The following is a 19,022-nucleotide window of genomic DNA, read 5'->3' on the forward strand; positions in this document are numbered from 1 at the left end:
ATTAGTACTCCATTGTACCATAATATTTTAACTACTTTTTTGTTACCCATTTAGGTTATTTTTCAAATGTTTGCCATTATAAAAAATGCTGTGACTTGCTTTGTAGTTAACTTTTAGCACATTCATGATTGTTTCCTTAAAATAATTCTTAGAAGCAGAATTAATGAACTGATTGGTATGTGTATTCTTAAAGCTATGACACATTTTACCAGCTATCCCTCCAGGAAGGTTGTATGCATATATGCCTTCTTCTTACCTACATTGATTACCATTGTTATAACATTTGTTTTTCTTTCCTCCTTTCTTTCTTTCTTCCTTTCTTTCTTTCTTTTTGTTAATCTTATTTCTATATTTCTTTCATTTTTCCTGAGGTTAAATGTTTTCGGTAGGTGTCAGCCATTTTTATTTTTTCTTTGTTTAATTACCTGTTCATCATATTTGCCCATAGTTATAATGGATGTTCATGTTTTCTTAACAACCTGGAAGAGCTCTTTATATATTACTACCCACAGCCTTTTTCATGACCAGAAAAGTGAAAGTTATATGGACACCTTGATCCGACGTCTACAGCTATACTCTCGAAATCTGGAACATCTGGTGGAGGAAAGAACACAGCTGTACAAGGCAGAGAGGGACAGAGCTGACAGACTAAATTTTATGTTGCTCCCAAGGTAAGACAAGTGGTCCTGCTGATGTGGTTTCTCACAACACAGCTATGCCTCATACTTAAAGCTGAAAGCTTCAGCATATTTGCCTAGCATCGTTTTTCTTGATCTATTTAGGATTGTTACATTTTGCATATTCCTTTTTTGTTTCATATACATATTACAGATATCCCCCTTTCCCCATTTTTGCCCCCCTCCACCAGCCCCTGCTCCACCCCAGGCCTTTCCCACACTATTGTCTGTGTCCTTGGGCTATGCTTATATGCATATATGTTCTTTGGTTAATCTCTTCCTCTTCTACTTCTCCCTTCCCCACTGAGATCTCTCATTCTGCGCCATGTATCTATGCCTCTGGACCTATTTTGTTCATCAGTTTATTTTGTTCATTAGATTCCACATATAAGTGAGATCATGTGATAGTTATTTTTCTCTAACTGGCTTATTTTGCTTAACATAGTCTTCAAGTCCATCCATGCTGTTGCAAAGGTTAAGAGATCCTTCCTTTTTAGAGCTGTTTAGTATTCCTTTGTATAAATGTACCACAGCTTTTTTTTTTTTTTTATCCACTCATCTACTGATGGGCACTTGGGCTGTTTCCAGATCTTAGCTATAGTAAATAACACAGCTATGAACATAGGGGTGCATATTCTTTAAGAGATTGCGTTTTAAAATGCACGGATCTTACTAACCCTTGTTCTGCTCCCTTGCACTTTAAATACTTAAAAAAAAAAAGTGGTTATTTTCAAGTGGCCATGTGGTGCCACAGAAGGAGCGTTGACTGTGGAGTTGGAATGACCTGGATTCCAACATCTTAGAAAGAGTGTCACTCTTACTAAGTCTGGGACCTTAAGCAAGTAGGGTCTCTCCTCCGTGAAATGAACATTTAAGCCTCCAATGGAATCTGTGAGCTATACGGCACTTTCAGGCACTAAGTATTCGTTTCTTTGCTTTCTTTCTACCTCAAAGTAGAAGCCAAATTACAAGAAGTATAAGTGTTTCTGGTGGAGGAGGTGAGGCCACACATCAGATATCTCCTCTCCTAGGCATGTATAGGCTGGCCTCCATTTTATGAAATAATACAACAGCTGTGACAGAAGGGAAAGGAAGTAAGGTTGGGGTCACCAAACAGTTTAAAGTTTTGTAAGTGTTGGTACTCAGCTAATAAGCAAGAAATTAAAATGTGAAGAGCTAGGAAATAGGCGTAGGACAAGACCACTGTGGGTACGACTGTTACAGCAAGAAGCTATGTTTTCCTCTCATGAAAATAGGATAAAATGGCCTATTAGGTTAAGGATAATGTAGGGAATCTAGCAGTTAGATAAAATCATGGAAATTGACTTCAAATCATGGTCCCACCGCCTACTGTGGATGTGTGATCTTGGGCACTTTCCTCAATGCTCTAAGCTCAGTTTCCCTTGTGCTTCACAGGCTGTTCCAAAACATCCCCTGAAATAAGGTGCAGGATTTAAGATACTTAGCACAGTGCCTGGAACGTCCGTGGTTGTTGTTATTACATATAGTCGCTCTGACTTTTATATGTAACTTCTATTAGTTATAATTTTATTTTGATCCCATACTTAATTTCAAATATCAGTTCTACATGAGTAAAGAAATGATTTTCAGATTGTACGGGATGTTTTCTAAATACATAGTTTCTCTTCTACAGCATAAGTGAAGAAGTAAGTTACACACATACTCTATTCAGTCATCCAGACCTCGAGAGCGCCTAATATAGAACCCACGTGCCCTCACAGAGCCTAGGAACAGCCTGGGAATGGCACCCTGGGAATAGGCTGGACCCCTGTTAGGCAACTTCTGTCAGCGCTCCATGAATGTTAGTCACATAACGCATCATTCTTTGCCTGGCCTTTAACTCTGTAACAAAAACAAGACCCTGGTTACCTGGCTGCCTTTCCAGGGTGTCATCATCAGTGTGTTTTTAACCAAGAACGTCACTCAAATGATGGCAAACAACTAGCTCACCACCTCGGTTTTTTTTTCTTCCCTTTGCTTGAATGTGCCACTTTGACCATGAGATGGTAAATGTTTTTATTGGATTGCCAAGGTTATAGAACACAAATTTCTACAATAGCTGCAACACACCATGACTCCAGTGCAACTCACTTCCGTCATTTATGTAAAAACTCTTTGTATTTGTAAAAGAAAACCAACAGTAACTAGAAGAATAAAACAGAAATATTTACAGCAAAATTATTAATAAACTTAAGACTGCATGTAGGAACCAGATCACTACTTTAACACTTATTTGAACCCTTCCCTTTGGGGTTCTTAAACAGATTAAAATAGAAGGTTTTTCTTCTTTGGGAAGTTCTTCAAAGACATCTACTCTGTACAACTAATTCTGTGTCAGCAACAACCTGTGTATGAAAGCTCACCGTGTGAGATTATAGTTCTTCCATCATTTATCTGAGTACCAGTTTCTCTCACGCGCACGCTATTTTTCAAGCTCATAGGACTTTTCAGATATAATCAGTAAAATGAAGTGTGAGGATGGGAAATATCCAATTTTATCATTACATCAAGGTGGCCTCCAAAAATAATCTGCACCCTTACACTGGGCACGTCAAGAACAACCAGCCCAGAGGTGCCCCTGCTCATCCAAATGGCCGCACCAAACGGCTGTTTATCCAAGGTCCTGAGTTCCCTCACTGCACCAGCTGAAAAACTTCTTCCCTCCAAGCTCCGGAGGTTCTCCAAGTAGTTTCTGTGTTTGATGGGCTATTTTCTGGGAAAGTGCTTGACATTCTTCTCCTACCACAGTCAACATGCTCCAGACCTTCCCCAGCTCCCCAACAGTCCCAGGCCTTGGGGGGTGGGGTTGGGGAAGTGCTAAGCAACAAAAGCCCTGAAGGGGTAGGTGTTGCTGAGTTCTGGACTGGCTCTGCTCTCAATGGCCGTGGGACCTTGTAAAAGTCATACTTTTAAGCCTCAGCTTTCTCATCTGTGAACACAAGGGATTTCTTCTCAATGACCTCTATGGTACCTCCCAGCTTCCAGGTTCTGGTTCTAGTGGTCCCATACTCAGATTCTTTACAGCAGTGGTTCTCAACCTTCCTAATGCCGTGACCCTTTAATATGGTTCCTCATGTTGTGGTGACCCCCAACCATTAAATTATTTTTGTTGCTACTTCATAACTGTAATTTTGCTACTGTTATAAATCGTAATGTAAATATCTGATATGCAGGATGTATTTTCATTGTTACAAATTGAACATAATTAAAGCATAGTGACTAATCACAAAAACAATATGCAATTATATATGTTTTCCAGTGGTCTTAGGCAAACCCTGTGAAAGGGTTGTTCAACCCCCAAAGGGGTCGCGACCCACAGGTTGAGAACTGCTGCTTTACAGAGTGACCCCAAGGGCGGAGCATGCAGCTCATGATGGGGCTGGGGGAAATGAAAAGTCACCTGGCACATAAGGGAATATGCAGCCCCTTCTTGTAGTTCTTCTCTCTTAATTCTGAATCTGATAAACTGCTCTTTATATCTCTTCAACAAAGATATTCTAAGTTGCTCCTACTTGACTTCTTCAGTTTTAGCATAATTTTAACTTGTTTACATGGTAATTGACTTTGCTTTTTAAAGAACCCAAATCTGGTTCAGAATATATCAAATAAATTCTGGTCCATACTACATACAAGTTCATTTTTAAGTGCATATTCCTTCATAGTGATAACAAACAATGTCATGTTAAATATGTCAAGGAGGTAAAACCATTGATTCTGATGATGAGAAAGATCTGATAGCTATAGTCACTCAAGCCCTTACATTAATGACACACTCTCCCTCTCAGCTTCTGGATATAGAGTTATGTCTAGAAGAAGCTATGAGTAGAGAGGTAAAAAGTGGGCAAGAATGTTATGTAGTAGCATGTGTATATGTGTATTAGGTTCAACAGTCAAGTACTAAGTTAATGCTGAACCTGCTTATAGTCATCTGAGTTCAAATGCATGTATTATATGTGTATGTATGTATGTAATATATGGTATATGCAACTTATCTTTGCTTCCTAGCCACCCAGTTTACTGGCAATCCCAAATTCTAGAATTCCTGGTGGACAATTACTACTGTCTTAAATATTTATGTAAGAGAAGAAAAAAATATTTACTAAAGTTGATGGCAAATTTTTTCCTTTCATCTAGGCTAGTGGTTAAGTCCCTGAAGGAGAAAGGCATTGTGGAGCCTGAACTATATGAGGAAGTTACCATCTACTTCAGTGACATCGTAGGTTTCACCACTATCTGCAAATACAGCACCCCCATGGAAGTGGTGGACATGCTGAATGACATCTATAAGAGCTTTGACCACATTCTCGATCACCATGACGTGTACAAGGTAACCACCTCACCTAACAGGCTGAGACGAACCTGAGGCCCCAGGTCAGCAGAGCCAGAATTGGTTGTTCCTGTTACTTCTCAGATCTTGTCCTTCCTAAATTATGATTTAATGCATCAGTGGTTGAATCTGAGCTCAAAATGAAGGGAAGTAAAAGAATAAGAAGGGCGAAAAGTTGGGGGGAAAAGAAGACATGTAATACTTTAAACAATAAAGGAAAAAATTAAAAAGAAGGGCCAGAAGTCAAAATGACCATATGACTTTAAGTAGTTTGAAAAAAAACAACAACATAAAGTTCAGCAGGAATGAATTTTGGGTACTAAATTTAGAGAAAATTATATCCTCTCAAATCATCTTCAAAAAATGGATAGTGTTCAGACTAATTGCAAGACACTGGAGTTATAATAAGTAGAACAGGAATATCTTGTTGAAATAGCAGCATCATTCAGAAAAGAACACATGCCCTGACCGGTGTGGCTCAGTGGATAGAGCCTCGGCCTGCGGACTGAAAGGTCCCAGGTTCGATTCCGGTCCAGGGCATGTACCTTGGTTGCGGGCACATCCCCAGTAGGAGGTGTGCAGGAGGCAGCTGATCGATGTTTCTCTCTCATCGATGTTTCTAACTCTCGATCTCTCTCCCTTCCTCTCTGTAAAAAATCAATAAAAAAATAAAATAAATAATAAAAAAAAAGACCACAGAAGAAGAGAGAGAACTTTCTACAAGTTCACAACTGGATCTATTACATGACTGGCATGCTGACGAGTTCTAGGCTATTAAGTCTGAGTCAGAAGAGTAAAGGGGAATTGAATTCCCACATTCTCATGTTAGAAAAGCAGCATACCATATGGAACAAGTAGCTTTAGAAATAGCTCTCTTCATTCAAATCCCAATTTGCCCCTTACGAACCATGTGATCTCTTAAAATATATTTAACTTCATCAGGTCTCAGTTTGCCTATCTGTAAAATGGGATGATAACAATACCCACCTCAGTGGGTTATTGTAAAGATTATTTAGATAAAGAATATGCCTGGAACACTGTATCCTTAAGTAAAGCTTAGAACTCATTGCTATAATACGCTGTCATACTGGTTATTACTCACAGAGAGGACTCCCTCAGAAAGTCATATTAACAATAGCCCTTGTTAGACAGAAAATGATTATGCATTTTAGAGATATATGACAAAAAGAAGTTAACTAACCAATAAATGTGAACTATACATATGATTGTGAAAATAAAATTAAAAGGGAGGAGAGGACATTTATCAAAGAATAATGTTTATACAGTACTGTTAATATAAATCTACTACTTATTATAAGAAAAGTGTGTAGAGTCACCATACTACAAGAATGTGTATTTTATCTTGGAAAAAACTACAATTTTTTTTTTTCAAATAGTATGTGAAAATTGGCAAAGTGCTGAAAATGACTTTTCTCGTAAATAAAGGTCTTTCTAAAACAATATATAGCTACTCAGATTATTTAAACATTTGTAGAATTGCCAACACCTCTGGGTGATTTACATTATTGTGAAGTACTTACATAAAAACATCTACAGCTATTTTATCATCCATTTTACTAGACTATAGAAACCCTAAAGAAATGAGCATAGAAGTGCTCTTAAACTGGTCCCAGAAAAAGTGTACAGGGCTCATACTGAGGGGTTTTTTGTATTTGATGTGTGATGAACTGCTTAGGTTTAATTTCTTGTGCCTTTTGAAGGGGCAGCTTCACAGATCAGAAACTCTTTTCACAGGTGGAAACCATTGGTGATGCCTACATGGTAGCTAGCGGCTTGCCTAAGAGAAACGGCAATCGGCACGCAGTGGACATTGCCAAGATGGCCTTGGATATTCTCAGCTTCATGGGGACCTTCGAGCTGGAGCATCTTCCCGGCCTCCCGATCTGGATTCGCATTGGAGTTCACTCTGGTATGGGGTTGAGCATTGTAGCAAATGGGAACCATATGTATCTCCGTGCACCAACTCAATCAGAAAGTGTGGAGTCTTCAGATGTGATCAGTGTTCGCGTGAGGTTTACTCTTGGATCTGTCTGCCAAAAATGAGGTCCATGACACATCCTGACATAATTAGACCCATCCCTAGAGAGTTCTAGGAAACACCTTTGACTCCTAGAATGATAAACACCACCACGTCCTAAAATAACAAGCTCCAGATTTCCTGGTTAAGTCACTATATTTAGTGTTTCATTTATCTCCTTCCCATTCCCTCCCTCTCCCCTGCTCCCAACTTCAGTATTTCCCCCACTAAAATATTATGGTATCTTAAATGGATTAGACTGTCTATGAGGGTGGGGAGGGGATGGCTGGTCAAATTCTTCTAATAAAAGGGCATTTATGCCCCCTACAGCCACCCCTGTCATTGGTACAGAAAGCACATGAGCCACTTCAAAAACCATGAAAGTTACTCACCCTTGAATGTAGAGATTTGAAAAGATGAGTTACAATTGTTCTAGAAAAACAGAGTTGGAAAGGACCTCAGAAATCATCTAGATTAATCCTTTATAGGACATAGATTATCTTTACAGGTTCCAAGATAAGTACTAGTAATTTCATATCCACTTTTAGAACAATTCCAGGATTTCCTGAAAACTCACTGCATCCAAAGCCACGTCACTCCATTATTAAATATTTGTAATCAGAAGACAGTCTTTCCTGTGTTAAATTAACTCACATCTCCCTGTAATTTCTTGTCATTGCTCCTCTTTCTGCCTTCAAGCCTTGCAGAAGAGCCACAGTATAGAAAACCGGAGAGATCGCTCCAGGCTTTGTGGCCAGGACCAGACAACTGCATTTACAAAAGTCATCCTGTATCCACAGCACCTGACTCAAAGCCTGGCAGTAAATACTGATTGATTAAGAAATCAGTGAGATTCTCAAAGTGACAGTCAATAGACGTTAAGAACTGCTACCACGTGTTCACTGCCCGGGACACAGCTGTAGCCTTCCCCGAATGTGTCCACAGCCAAATGTCTTAGATGTTTCCATATACACACGAGGGAACTTGCTGGGCATCTCTTCAGCCAGCAACAGCATTCTGTCTGCTTTGAGCCATTGCAAATCGCCAGAGGAAGGAACAGCAGCAGGTCTGGCCGAACCAAGTCAGAGAGACTGGAGCTCTGGGTCCTGGCCCCTTCTCTCTCCCTCAAGGTCTGAGCGGACTACCAGGGCCCCAGCGCTACCTTATTGGGCTGAAATAAGGATAGATAGTAGGCACGCATACCTACTATCTAGGTACGATCCTAGGGTTTAACCCTAAGAAATGAAAGGGCCCAAGTTAAATACTAATAGCTGAAAACAAGACTAACTAATATCTGCAAGGATTTTCCCATGTCCAGGCCCTCCTCAGTGTTATCACTCGGTTTCTGAAGAGCCACTTGTGACAAGACCTAAGGCCCAGATCAGAAATCTCATCTAGCAGCTGCCTCTGCTGTACCTTTCCTGCTGGAGTTATTCTTTTGTCTGTTTGCTTTTTTTCTGTTTGCTTATCTTTTGTTTATTTTATACCCAACCTAACAGGGAAAAGCTCAGCACTCAGGGGGAGTCCAGTATTTTGTATTTTTTTTTAATCATAAACACAACGTTTTTAGGATAAATCTATAAAGAAACTCAACTTACATACATCAAAACCCAACTAGAAATCAGCCAAACTAGAAAACCAGTAGTTACTTCTATCCAACGCCTGTTTTTGTAGTTTCTGAGTTAATCTTTAACCTCTAAAATCTTTAACCCCTTGCATTCAGTCATTCCACACAAATGCTTGTATAAACAACCCTTCCTCCCCACCTGGTATACACAGTGCACAGTCTTCCTCGGCTTTGTTTTTGCTGGAATGTTCTTGTGCTCCCCCAATCCGCTGCATTCACATGGCACATGAAATGCTCAGGGAAAATTCTGCCAGATCCTTGTCTTCTGGGTCTTCCGTCATCATGCCATTGATCCAAGAAATGCTACCCTACCAAATCAAAGTAAAATAAGACAAACTTGGGCCATTGAGCCTTCAAGTGTACTGGGACCTCCGGCAGTTCAGAGCTCAGGGCTGTGTGGCTCAGCACAGTGAGCAAACACTGGGATAGTCTTCATCCTACAGCTTCTATTGGAAATATTCAGAATGACTTCCCACCTTTCAGCCTGGATCCGATGCCGTCTTGCTTTGTGCAAATGTACTTTTCTATGCCAGAGCAAAATACTTTCTGAAAGCATGCATGGGTTGAATAATGATGTCTCCCTCATTGAATACATTCTTCATTCGAGGTCATTATTCACACCCTCAGACATGCCTCCATCAAGTGGAGTATTCAGCATGGTGGCACCTTCATTCCTCTCTGTGATTTCCATTCCTCCACTTCCTGCTTTCTGCCCTTTCCAGGTCCCTGTGCCGCGGGCGTCGTGGGGATCAAGATGCCTCGTTATTGCCTATTTGGAGACACCGTCAACACAGCCTCTAGGATGGAATCCACTGGCCTCCGTAAGAAGGGAGATTGCGTTTCTTAGAGGACAAAGATTCTGTCTTTCAGCAGGAGGGAATTGTAGGATATCGTGCTCAAGAAGTGCCAGTGAGATGATGAATGAATGGCCCTTCTTCACATTGAATGACCACAAGACTGTCATTCCAGGCCTTGCTACATTTGCTTTTGTTGCGACTGTTTACTGATCATTATTTTTTCCTTTGGCTCAGTTTTAGGTCGCTTCTATTGGTTTGGGTTTATTTAGCAATGCATTCAGGCATGCTCTACCTGGAATAGTCATTAACTTTAGCAGAGATCCATGTAAGTTAAAAAAAAAAAATCAGTAGGCTAGGTATGGAGTATAAAACTTGGTTCATTTTCCTATTTCTCTTTTATTTGGTTTTCCTGGGAATTGGTTTTAGTAAAGAAAAATGTATTTGTTATCTGCAAAAACCTATATTGCATTTGCCTAGCAAGGTAGAGGCACTGTGTGTTGCATGTAGTAGATGCTAAATAAATATTGATGACAGTGATAGTAACAGAAATATATACAAGAGTGAATAAAAGCATTGGTAGATGTGGCCAGACATTGCAAAAATATAGGTGTTAGAACAGTATTTTGGCAATTTACTGACAATCTGATACTGGTTCATACTGGAAAATCATGATGTAAAGGAAAGAATAGGTTTATAAGACCTGTGTTAAAACTATAACTATGCAAATCACTGTCTGTGTTAAGGTAGTGGGGGAATTGCCTCATTTTCCTAGGCATCAAAAATTTGAGAATAGGATACCAACCTTGCTGGAAGGATTGGAGAGGATATATGTTAATCACTTAGCAATCCTCTGATAGATGGTAGGCATACAATATGGGGGTGCTATTATTCTTACTATTGTTATTGTCTGTGGCACCCGTAATGGGAAAGGTGATATACAGCAATGGACTGAGGGATGGAAGTAAATCCTCACCACTTAGTTGTCAGGAAGATAACAATATCCCAGAAGAGTAAAATTTGAGAAAATCAAGACCCTATAACTGTCTCCTGAATCTTTACCTTGTCACCAACACTTTGGCTACTTATTGGGACTTTTACATGGGGACCCACATGCCAGCTCTCAAGCTCAGCACCACAAGCTAAATCTAAAACAGGGTCCTGGGGCTATTACTCTGAGCTGGAATGAGAATCCATGGAGCACAACCCAGGAGCTCCATCACTCTGCACCCGGGAGACAGTGCCAGACCCTCTTTGTTCCCACGTGTGATATTTATTGCACTGGGTGTGTTTTTAATTGTTCTTTCACTAAAATATCTGAGCCGTCAAGAACATCTAAAGTGAATGTCCGGATGCTCTGGTTTCTCTTCAGACCGCATAAATCTTTCGCCTTTTACTAAAGTGAATGTCCGGAATCAAGGGAAAACAAATGTGGCCATATAACAGATTTCAAATGGACCAGATTTTCATTGATCTGTTTTGCTTTTCCAGCCTTGAGAATCCATGTGAGTGGCTCCACCATAGCCATCCTGAAGAGAACCGAGTGCCAGTTCTTGTATGAAGTGAGAGGAGAAACGTACTTAAAGGTGAGGGACCCACAGAGACAGTACCCAGAAAAGCCACTCACACACCCCCAGGGGCCACTTCCTTTGAGACTGGACACCCAATGGTCAGTAATACTGGGGAACATACGATGAAGAATCCTTTTCTGTACTCCCTGCATGGATCTTCCTCTGTCCCTGTAATGATCACTGACCATCCCCACGATGGGCACCCACTATGCCATGTAGGAGAAGCCACCGCCAAAGAATATGAACTCAGCCTCTCTTTACTTCAATGAGCCCTTTTCATGTTCTGAACTATGACCACTATGTCATAAAATGCTGCCACCATTTCTTCCACAGGTACCCAACTTTTGCCCCCAATTCCTCCTTCATACCCAAGAGGCACGGTCCCGTCCAGGAGTAATTTAACTACAGTCAATGTCCCTGTCTTCTTGTGTTCTTGCTCTTACTTCAAGATGCTGTCCTTGCTCTTACTTCAAGATGCTGCAGCTCTAAGGCCACCTCTCCAGCCAGTTGCTTTATCATTCAAAGCTCTGGACAAGAGATGGCAAGCTGGCCTCCAAAGCCACCAAATGCCTCCACTTAGCTCTCAGGCTGCTTTCTGAAGGTCATTACAATCTTTTCACAATTGGTCTGCAGCCAACTATTGCCAGTAAGATCATCTGTCCCCAGTAGCCATAGCACTTCTAGCCTTTACTCTGTGGTTGCAACTTAAGCCTCCTTTTATGTAGTAGGGTCCTAACATCACACTCACTTTTTAATCCTCCAGAAATACATTTTCTACACCAAGCATTTCTCCCCAGATAGAAGCGGTTTATGGATTACTACAATTCAAAAACATTAAAAAACCCGCTATTTTTAAAGATGAGTGATTTTAAATATATATATATATATATATATATATATATATATATATATCCATCCACTTTCCTTTTCAAATACCAGCTCTAGCAAAACCAGGATTTTCAGTAAGTTTCCATTCATTTTATAGCCTCCAGATGGGCCCAGAAAAATGTCAATAAGTGTTTATTATGATGCACATGTATTTATAGTTTACACACTTTAGGTGGGGAAACTGTGGCAAAACGTTTGTGGCAAACTTCATGGCAAAATGAACCAGAAGAAAATGTGGATAATGAAAACCAGTCAGATTTGTTGGCATAACAGAACTTTAGATGAATTTTCTTCCTTTTTAATTTAGAGTTCTTGTGATGTTGTCATAGTGATATTTTAAAATCTTTGGGGACTCTACTTTGAAGGAAACATGTCTGGTGATTGAGAGACTTGTTTTTATTGATTTTAGAGGGAGAAAGAGAAAGAGAGAAATCAATTGGTTGTTCCACTTATTTATACACTCATTGGTAGATTCTTGTATGTGCTCTGACTGGGTCTTGAACCCACAACCTTGGCGTATCAGAATAATGCTCTAACCAACTGAGCTACCAGCAAGGGCAAGAGACTTGTTTTTAAAAGGGCACTTGGAGCCCTAGCTGGTTTGGCTCAGTGTTTAGAGCGTCAGCCCGTGGACTGAAGGTCAAAGGTTTGATTCCTATCAAGGGCATGTACCTTGGTTGTAGGCTCCAATCCTGGCCTTAGCCAGGGTTTGTGCAGAAGGCAACCAATCGATGTGTCTCTCTCACATCAATGTTTCTCTCTCTCTCTCTAGAAATCAAGGGAAAAAATATCCTCGGGTGAGGATTAACAACAACAAAATAAAAATAATAAAAGGCATTTGGAAATAAGCTCTGTCCGTATGTAAGGCAGATCATACCAGGAAGGTACGCTGCACTGAAATATAGGCACTGATGAGGAGCTCAGAGGGGAAATGTTTCTTAGAAACAGACACTTGTCAGAACAGTGGGCTAGAACTGAACTGTCTCATTGGCCTCCATGGTTCTCACCTCTCCCGTCTCACTAGGGAAAAGGAACCGAGACCACCTACTGGCTGACTGGGATGAAGGACCAAGAATACAACCTGCCAACCCCTCCTACTGTGTAAGCTGCTGGCTGTGGCGGGGGAGGGGAGTGGAGGTCTTGGCTTTGTAAGTTGGGCTTCGTACAGCCAACGTATCAATCAGACTTGATTTTTGGCAAGTGCTTTGACAGTGTCAATGATGTATTAAATGTGAGGACTACATGTGTGAGAAGTTTAGAAACCTCCCTTCTCTGGCTGCTAGAAGCTGGGTATTCCAGGCATGCCCCGGAGAACAGAGGACGGTTGAGAGCTCACTTCCTGCCTGTCTGGTTCTGATAAGAGTAAGGCACGCTGGAGGGGAAGGGGCACTCTGCATCTCCACCCCTGTCTGCAGCTCTCTGCTGGGCCACAAGTTGAAAACGGGATCTACCCCATCCCTGGGGCTGTGGTTCTGGGTCTTCCCATGGAATGTATGTCCTCCCTGAGATGAGGAAGACAGGTTCCAGGTCTGACAGTCTCAGTTCCCCTAAAGCTGACTCAAATGGTCACCAAGTTGCACAGTGGTTGCTGCAGTCAGTCACGTGGCTGTTGCTGTGGCATTGGCTGTGGTAGAGAAACCCCGTCTTGCAGACTCCTAGATGTTGGACCCAGACAGATGGCAAGCCTATAGATGCCAAAACCACCCAGGTCTTCCCTGGGGCCCAGGGGACCTGGCCTCTTCCTAGGATTGCTCCATGTCCATTCCAAATTCCTGAAACCCTCCATTCTTTCCAAGTCCTCCCCAGACACTCCTAGGAATGTGTGGGACCAACACGTTTTCAGGGTTGGGTTGCAGGGGCCCAGCATCGTTCTGGCTTCTGGCCCCCTCCCTGCAGTGGCATGGGTGAACCTAACAGCGCTTCCAAGTTCTAGCAGCATGGTGTTTCACTTTGAAATTGAAACAACAGTTTTCAGTTTGAAATATATTCTGCTTTTTCTATATATTCAACTGCACAGAGCAGGCTAACAGTCCCGTATGGTCATCCAAGGCAAGCCTGTTTATTGGACTTCCTGTGTCTAGCACAGAAGAAGCCTTTGATAAGTGCTGGGTAAACTGAGCGGATTGTTCTGGAGCAAAGAAATATTCTGTATGAGTTGCTGAGAAGTTCTATTTTCCCTCCCCACTCACTTCCCAGGGAGAATCAACAGCGCTTGCAGGCTGAGTTTTCAGACATGATTGCCAACTCTTTGCAGAAAAGACAGACTGCGGGGATAAGAAACCGAAGGCCCATGCGTGTAGCCAGCTACAAAAAAGGCTCCCTGGAATACTTGCAGCTGAACACCACAGACAAGGAGACCACCTATTTCTAAACCTATGAGGCCCAAGGACTCAGGCAAATGAAGAACAGATGCCCTCAGGCAGCGACCTCCAGGGTCCCGAAGCCTTCATTTCCCGGAGACCTCAGTGGAACACAAGACTCAGATACCTCTTACTGAGCCTCTAACAGTGGGTATCATAACCCACCTAACCCACCCACCATTCTATTTGTTTCTATAAATATTGACTCTGCCTGATCTATAACTTATAAAAGCGTGTTTGTATAAGAATCCTAGGAACTGACTTCAGATACAGACTCCGACCTTCAGTCATCCCAGTTCCGGGCGATTTGCTGACCTTCAGCTATAGAACCAGGATGACAAAGACCAGGGTGACACACACAGACCATCATTTGACCAGTTTCGAGGTCCTTATTGGAATGGACTGTGTGGCCTGCACGTAGAGAACTTTTCACCCCTTGGTCTCTTTGTTCTGCTTTGCCCCTCCCTCCTCGTTAAAACCCCTGCCTGCTCTGAGATGTTGAGCTGGGCGTTGTTGCAAGAGTCCCCCATCTCCTCAGGTGACCGGCACTTGAATAAAACCTCTTTCTTTTTTCACCAGCATCTGTCTCACAAGTTTGGTTTTTGTGGTGGCAGACAGCCGAACTTGGGTTCCAGTTACAAGCTTTGGCTGCCTGTCTGGAACATTTTATAAGAATATTCTGGAACATTCTGGAAAAGTAAATTACTTTTCCCTCTGGAGCCTGATCACTTGCTTCAGGGAGCTTCAACCTGGGAAAGAGGAATGGATGTACTATCTCGAAGTTGGGGAGTTTTGTTCTCATTTCATTTATATTGTTTTTGTTTTCTTTACTGGCACTTTTTTCTTCTGTATTCATGATTGATAGGATATTTTAAATTGTAAATTATATTTTAAGTATCTTATTTCCATTAAATTTTATTTAACTCATAATTTCTGCAGAAAATATGCTGTATATTAGGATTGATATGCTATAATTAGGGTTAATATATACAGAGTGTCATATATATATATGTATATATATATATATATATATATATATATATATATATATATATACATATATATATATACACTTTAACAGCTGATAGCTCAATTTTGAAAATGAAGTGTATTTTAATAAACACTGCCTTTCTAATTATTCAGTGTGTGTGTATGCTTTTGGGGGGCACCCTATAGTTAATAGTTGAAAGCTTACTGAGTCTGTGTATGTGTTTCCACCTGTTCCTCCCATTTTCCTGAAGTGCACCAGCCCCATCTTGTGCTCCCTGAAAAGCTGCCTAAATCCACCCACACGGAAGCAGAGCAAAGCTAGCATTGCTGCTCAGGGCTAAGAACCTTGACATTCCGTACCGCTGCCCCACCTGAGGAGACTTTGTCTAGGCCTCTACCACGGGAGGCAGGGCCTGCAGCTATCTGAGGTCTGGGATAAAGTCAAATCCTCTTTAACTATAAAGATACAGAACTTCAGACTCTGCAGATATCCCTTTCCTGCCATCCATCAGCCATCTCGGGCCCTTCTTATGGCATCCCTGCACGACTCAGTTGCTTGAAATTTCTGGGGAAATGGAAAAGTCAAGTGGTGTTAGCAAACTGGAATCAGCAAAGGCAAGCAAGACAAGCTTGTAACACTTCTGGCGTTAACCTTCAGAACTAAAACAACTACTTCAAACACTTCCCCCTCCCCAGGCTTCTGCCATGGAAACCACTCAGAGATGCAGAAACGTCTTTTCCATCTCCTGGAAAAGCAGAAAATCAAATCGTAATAGAATAAATTATCTCCTGATTTACAGGTTGAGAACTAATATGCAGCAAGAGTCCTTTCTTGGAGTCTGGAGGTGTATAATCTGCCTCAGCATCTTGCACAAGGAGATTTTCTGCATAGAGATGAAGTTGTGACATGAGCATTCTTGGTCATTCATTTAGGAGCATCTCTTCTTATTTCAGGAACTGGGCACGGGGAGGGCAGTGATGATGTGATGATGTCTCACAAGGGCATGATGCTACCTAGGCTTTTATTATATAGGACTGGTTATAGAATTTTTCAAATGTACACAAATTTAGAAAGACTATAGCTAATGAATCCCTTTATAGTCATCATCAGTTTTAAGAATTATCAAAGAGATAAGTAGGTTTTGGTACAAAGCAATGTTCTTGACAGCAGACAAATTTAGCAACTTCAACATCAACAAGAAAAACTCAAAAGCATCTTTAAAGCTAAGGGGCATTGCTAAAACATCTCACTAGCAGGCTCATGTTTGTCTTCTATTACAGAACCTACAAGGTTGTGAAACATTTCTCTGCCTTTAAACAGATGTGTGGCCTCGGCTTGTCCAGCTTGTCCACTTAGCAATATGGTTATGGGATACCAGTGATGACATCAACTAAGAATGGAACCCAAGCAAGGGTCAAATTCTTGCACTGCTCTTTTCTAGCTGTGAGTTAATTAATTAATGTCTCCAAGCTCCTGATGTTTCATTAATCACCATGAATCATAATATCCACCTCAAGGGGTTGTTACTAAGATTTTTTTAATTGAAATTTACCAAGCACCTGGCACAGTGTCGGTCACATTAGGTTCTCAACAAATAACCTCTACTTTCCATTTTTCCCTTCTCTAGTTGCTTTATATTTAACTACTAGAGGCCTGGTGCACGAAATTCGTGCGGGGGGCGGGGGTCCCTCAGCCCGGCCTGCACCCTCTCCAATCTGGGATCCCTCTCACAATCTGGGACTGCTGGCTCCTAACCACTCACCTGCCTGCCTGCTTGATTGCCCCTAACCACTTCTGCCTGCCAGCCTGATCACCTCCTAACTGCTCCCCTGCCAGCTGTATTGACGTCTAACTGCCTGATTGCCCCCAACTGTCTTCTCTTGTAGGCCTGGTTGCCCCCAACTGCCCTCCCCTGCTGGCCTGATCGCCCACAACTTCCCTCCCCTGCCAGCCATCTTCTGGCGGCCATCTTGTGATGACGTGATGATGTCTCACAAGGGCATGATGCTACCTAGGCTTTTATTATATAGGATTGGTTATAGAATTTTTCAAATGTACACAAATTTAGAAGGACTATAGCTAATGAATCCCTTTATAGTCATCATCAGTTTTAAGAATTATCGGAGAACCAAGATGGCGGCATAGGTTAATGCCGGAGTTTGCTGCTTTGAACAACTACTTCAAAAGTGAAACTAAAAGATGGAACGGACATCACCCAGAACCACTGGAACGCTGGCTGAGTGGAAGTCCTACAACTAGGAGGAAAGAGAAACGCATACGTACACTCAGAGGAGGCGCAGTGCTGAAGTCAAATTCTGAGGTGCGGAGTGCACGGAGCGGGCTGGCGGCGGAGGGCGCGGTTGGCGTTTTCAATCGGGAGGGAGTCGCAGACTCTGAGCTCCAGATCCGGGCGAGTCTTTAGGGACCCAGACTCAAACGGGAGAAGCGGGACTGCCTGGCTTCGGTCAGAGCGAGTGCAGCTTTCTCTCCGAGCTTTGCAGCGGGTGCTGGGACTCAGAGAGGCAGAGCCCCTGGGGACAGGACTGAGAGCCGCCATAACTGCTCTCTCTGGCCCACCCTGTTGATCCTGTGCGACCCGCCCCGCCCAAGCCCTGCACAGAGGCATTTGCTGGATAGCCTCAGGCAAACGCCAGATTAGCACCTCCCTAGAGGACAGAAGTTCTCTCACTGCTGACACAGCTGATTCTCATAGCCACTTGGCCTGGAGGTCAAACCCTCCCTGGTATTAGCTACAACAATCAAGATTTAACTATAAGACCACGAACAAAGACCACTAGGGGGTGCACCAAGGAAGCATAACAAAATGCGGAGACAAAGAAACAGGACAAAATTGTCAATGGAAGATCTAGAGTTCAGAACCACACTTTTAAGGTCTCTCAAGAACTGTTTAGAAGCCGCCGATAAACTTAATGAGATCTACAAGAAAACCAATGAGACCCTCGATGTTATATTGGGGAACCAACTAGAAATTAAGCATACACTGACTGAAATAAAGAATATTATACAGACTCCCGACAGCAGAACAGAGGAGCGCAAGAATCAAGTCAATGATTTGAAATGCGAGGAAGCAAAAAACACCCAACCGGAAAAGCAAAATGAAAAAAGAATCCAAAAATGCGAGGATAGTGTAAGGAGCCTCTGGGACAGCTTCAGACGTACCAACATCAGAATTATAGGGGTGCCAGAAGATGAGAGAGAGCAAGATATTGAAAACCTATTTGAAGAAATAATGACAGAAAACTTCCCTCACCTGGTGAAAGAAATGGACTTACAGGTCCAAGAAGCGCGGAGAACCCCAAACAAAAGGAATCCAAAGAGGACCACACCAAGACACATCATAATTAAAATGCCAAGAGCAAAAGATAAAGAGAGAATCTTAAAAACAGCAAGAGAAAGAAACTCAGTTACCTACAAGGGAATACCCATACGACTGTCAGCTGATTTCTCAACAGAAACTTTGCAGGCCAGAAGGGAGTGGCAAGAAATATTCAAAGTGATGAATACCAAGAACCTACAACCAAGATTACTTTATCCAGCAAAGCTATCATTCAGAATTGAAGGTCAGATAAAGAGCTTCACAGATAAGGAAAAGCTAAAGGAGTTCATCACCACCAAACCAGGATTATATGAAATGCTGAAAGGTATCCTTTAAGAAGAGGAAGAGGAAGAAAAAGGTAAAGATACAAATTATGAACAACAAATATGCA

General features: G+C 41.9%; 1 protein-coding gene across 1 annotated transcript in view; it reads left to right on the forward strand.

The window, feature by feature from the left end:
• GUCY2C (guanylate cyclase 2C) overlaps positions 1–14,780 on the forward strand; it is a gene marked incomplete at its 5' end in the record, with an annotated part of 67,718 nt that extends 52,938 nt beyond the window's left edge. Inside the window, 7 exons of the mRNA XM_081084147.1 lie at positions 513–671; positions 4,833–5,025; positions 6,781–6,955; positions 9,413–9,511; positions 10,976–11,070; positions 12,968–13,044; positions 14,140–14,780. Coding sequence (XP_080940273.1) covers positions 513–671; positions 4,833–5,025; positions 6,781–6,955; positions 9,413–9,511; positions 10,976–11,070; positions 12,968–13,044; positions 14,140–14,314 — 973 coding nt within the window. The 3' untranslated portion in view covers positions 14,315–14,780. The remainder of the gene's footprint in view (positions 1–512; positions 672–4,832; positions 5,026–6,780; positions 6,956–9,412; positions 9,512–10,975; positions 11,071–12,967; positions 13,045–14,139) is intronic.
• Positions 14,781–19,022: the final 4,242 nt, after the last annotated feature.

Source organism: Myotis nattereri (assembly GCF_964212035.1).
Source record: "Myotis nattereri genome assembly, chromosome: 2".
Lineage (NCBI taxonomy): Eukaryota > Metazoa > Chordata > Mammalia > Chiroptera > Vespertilionidae > Myotis > Myotis nattereri.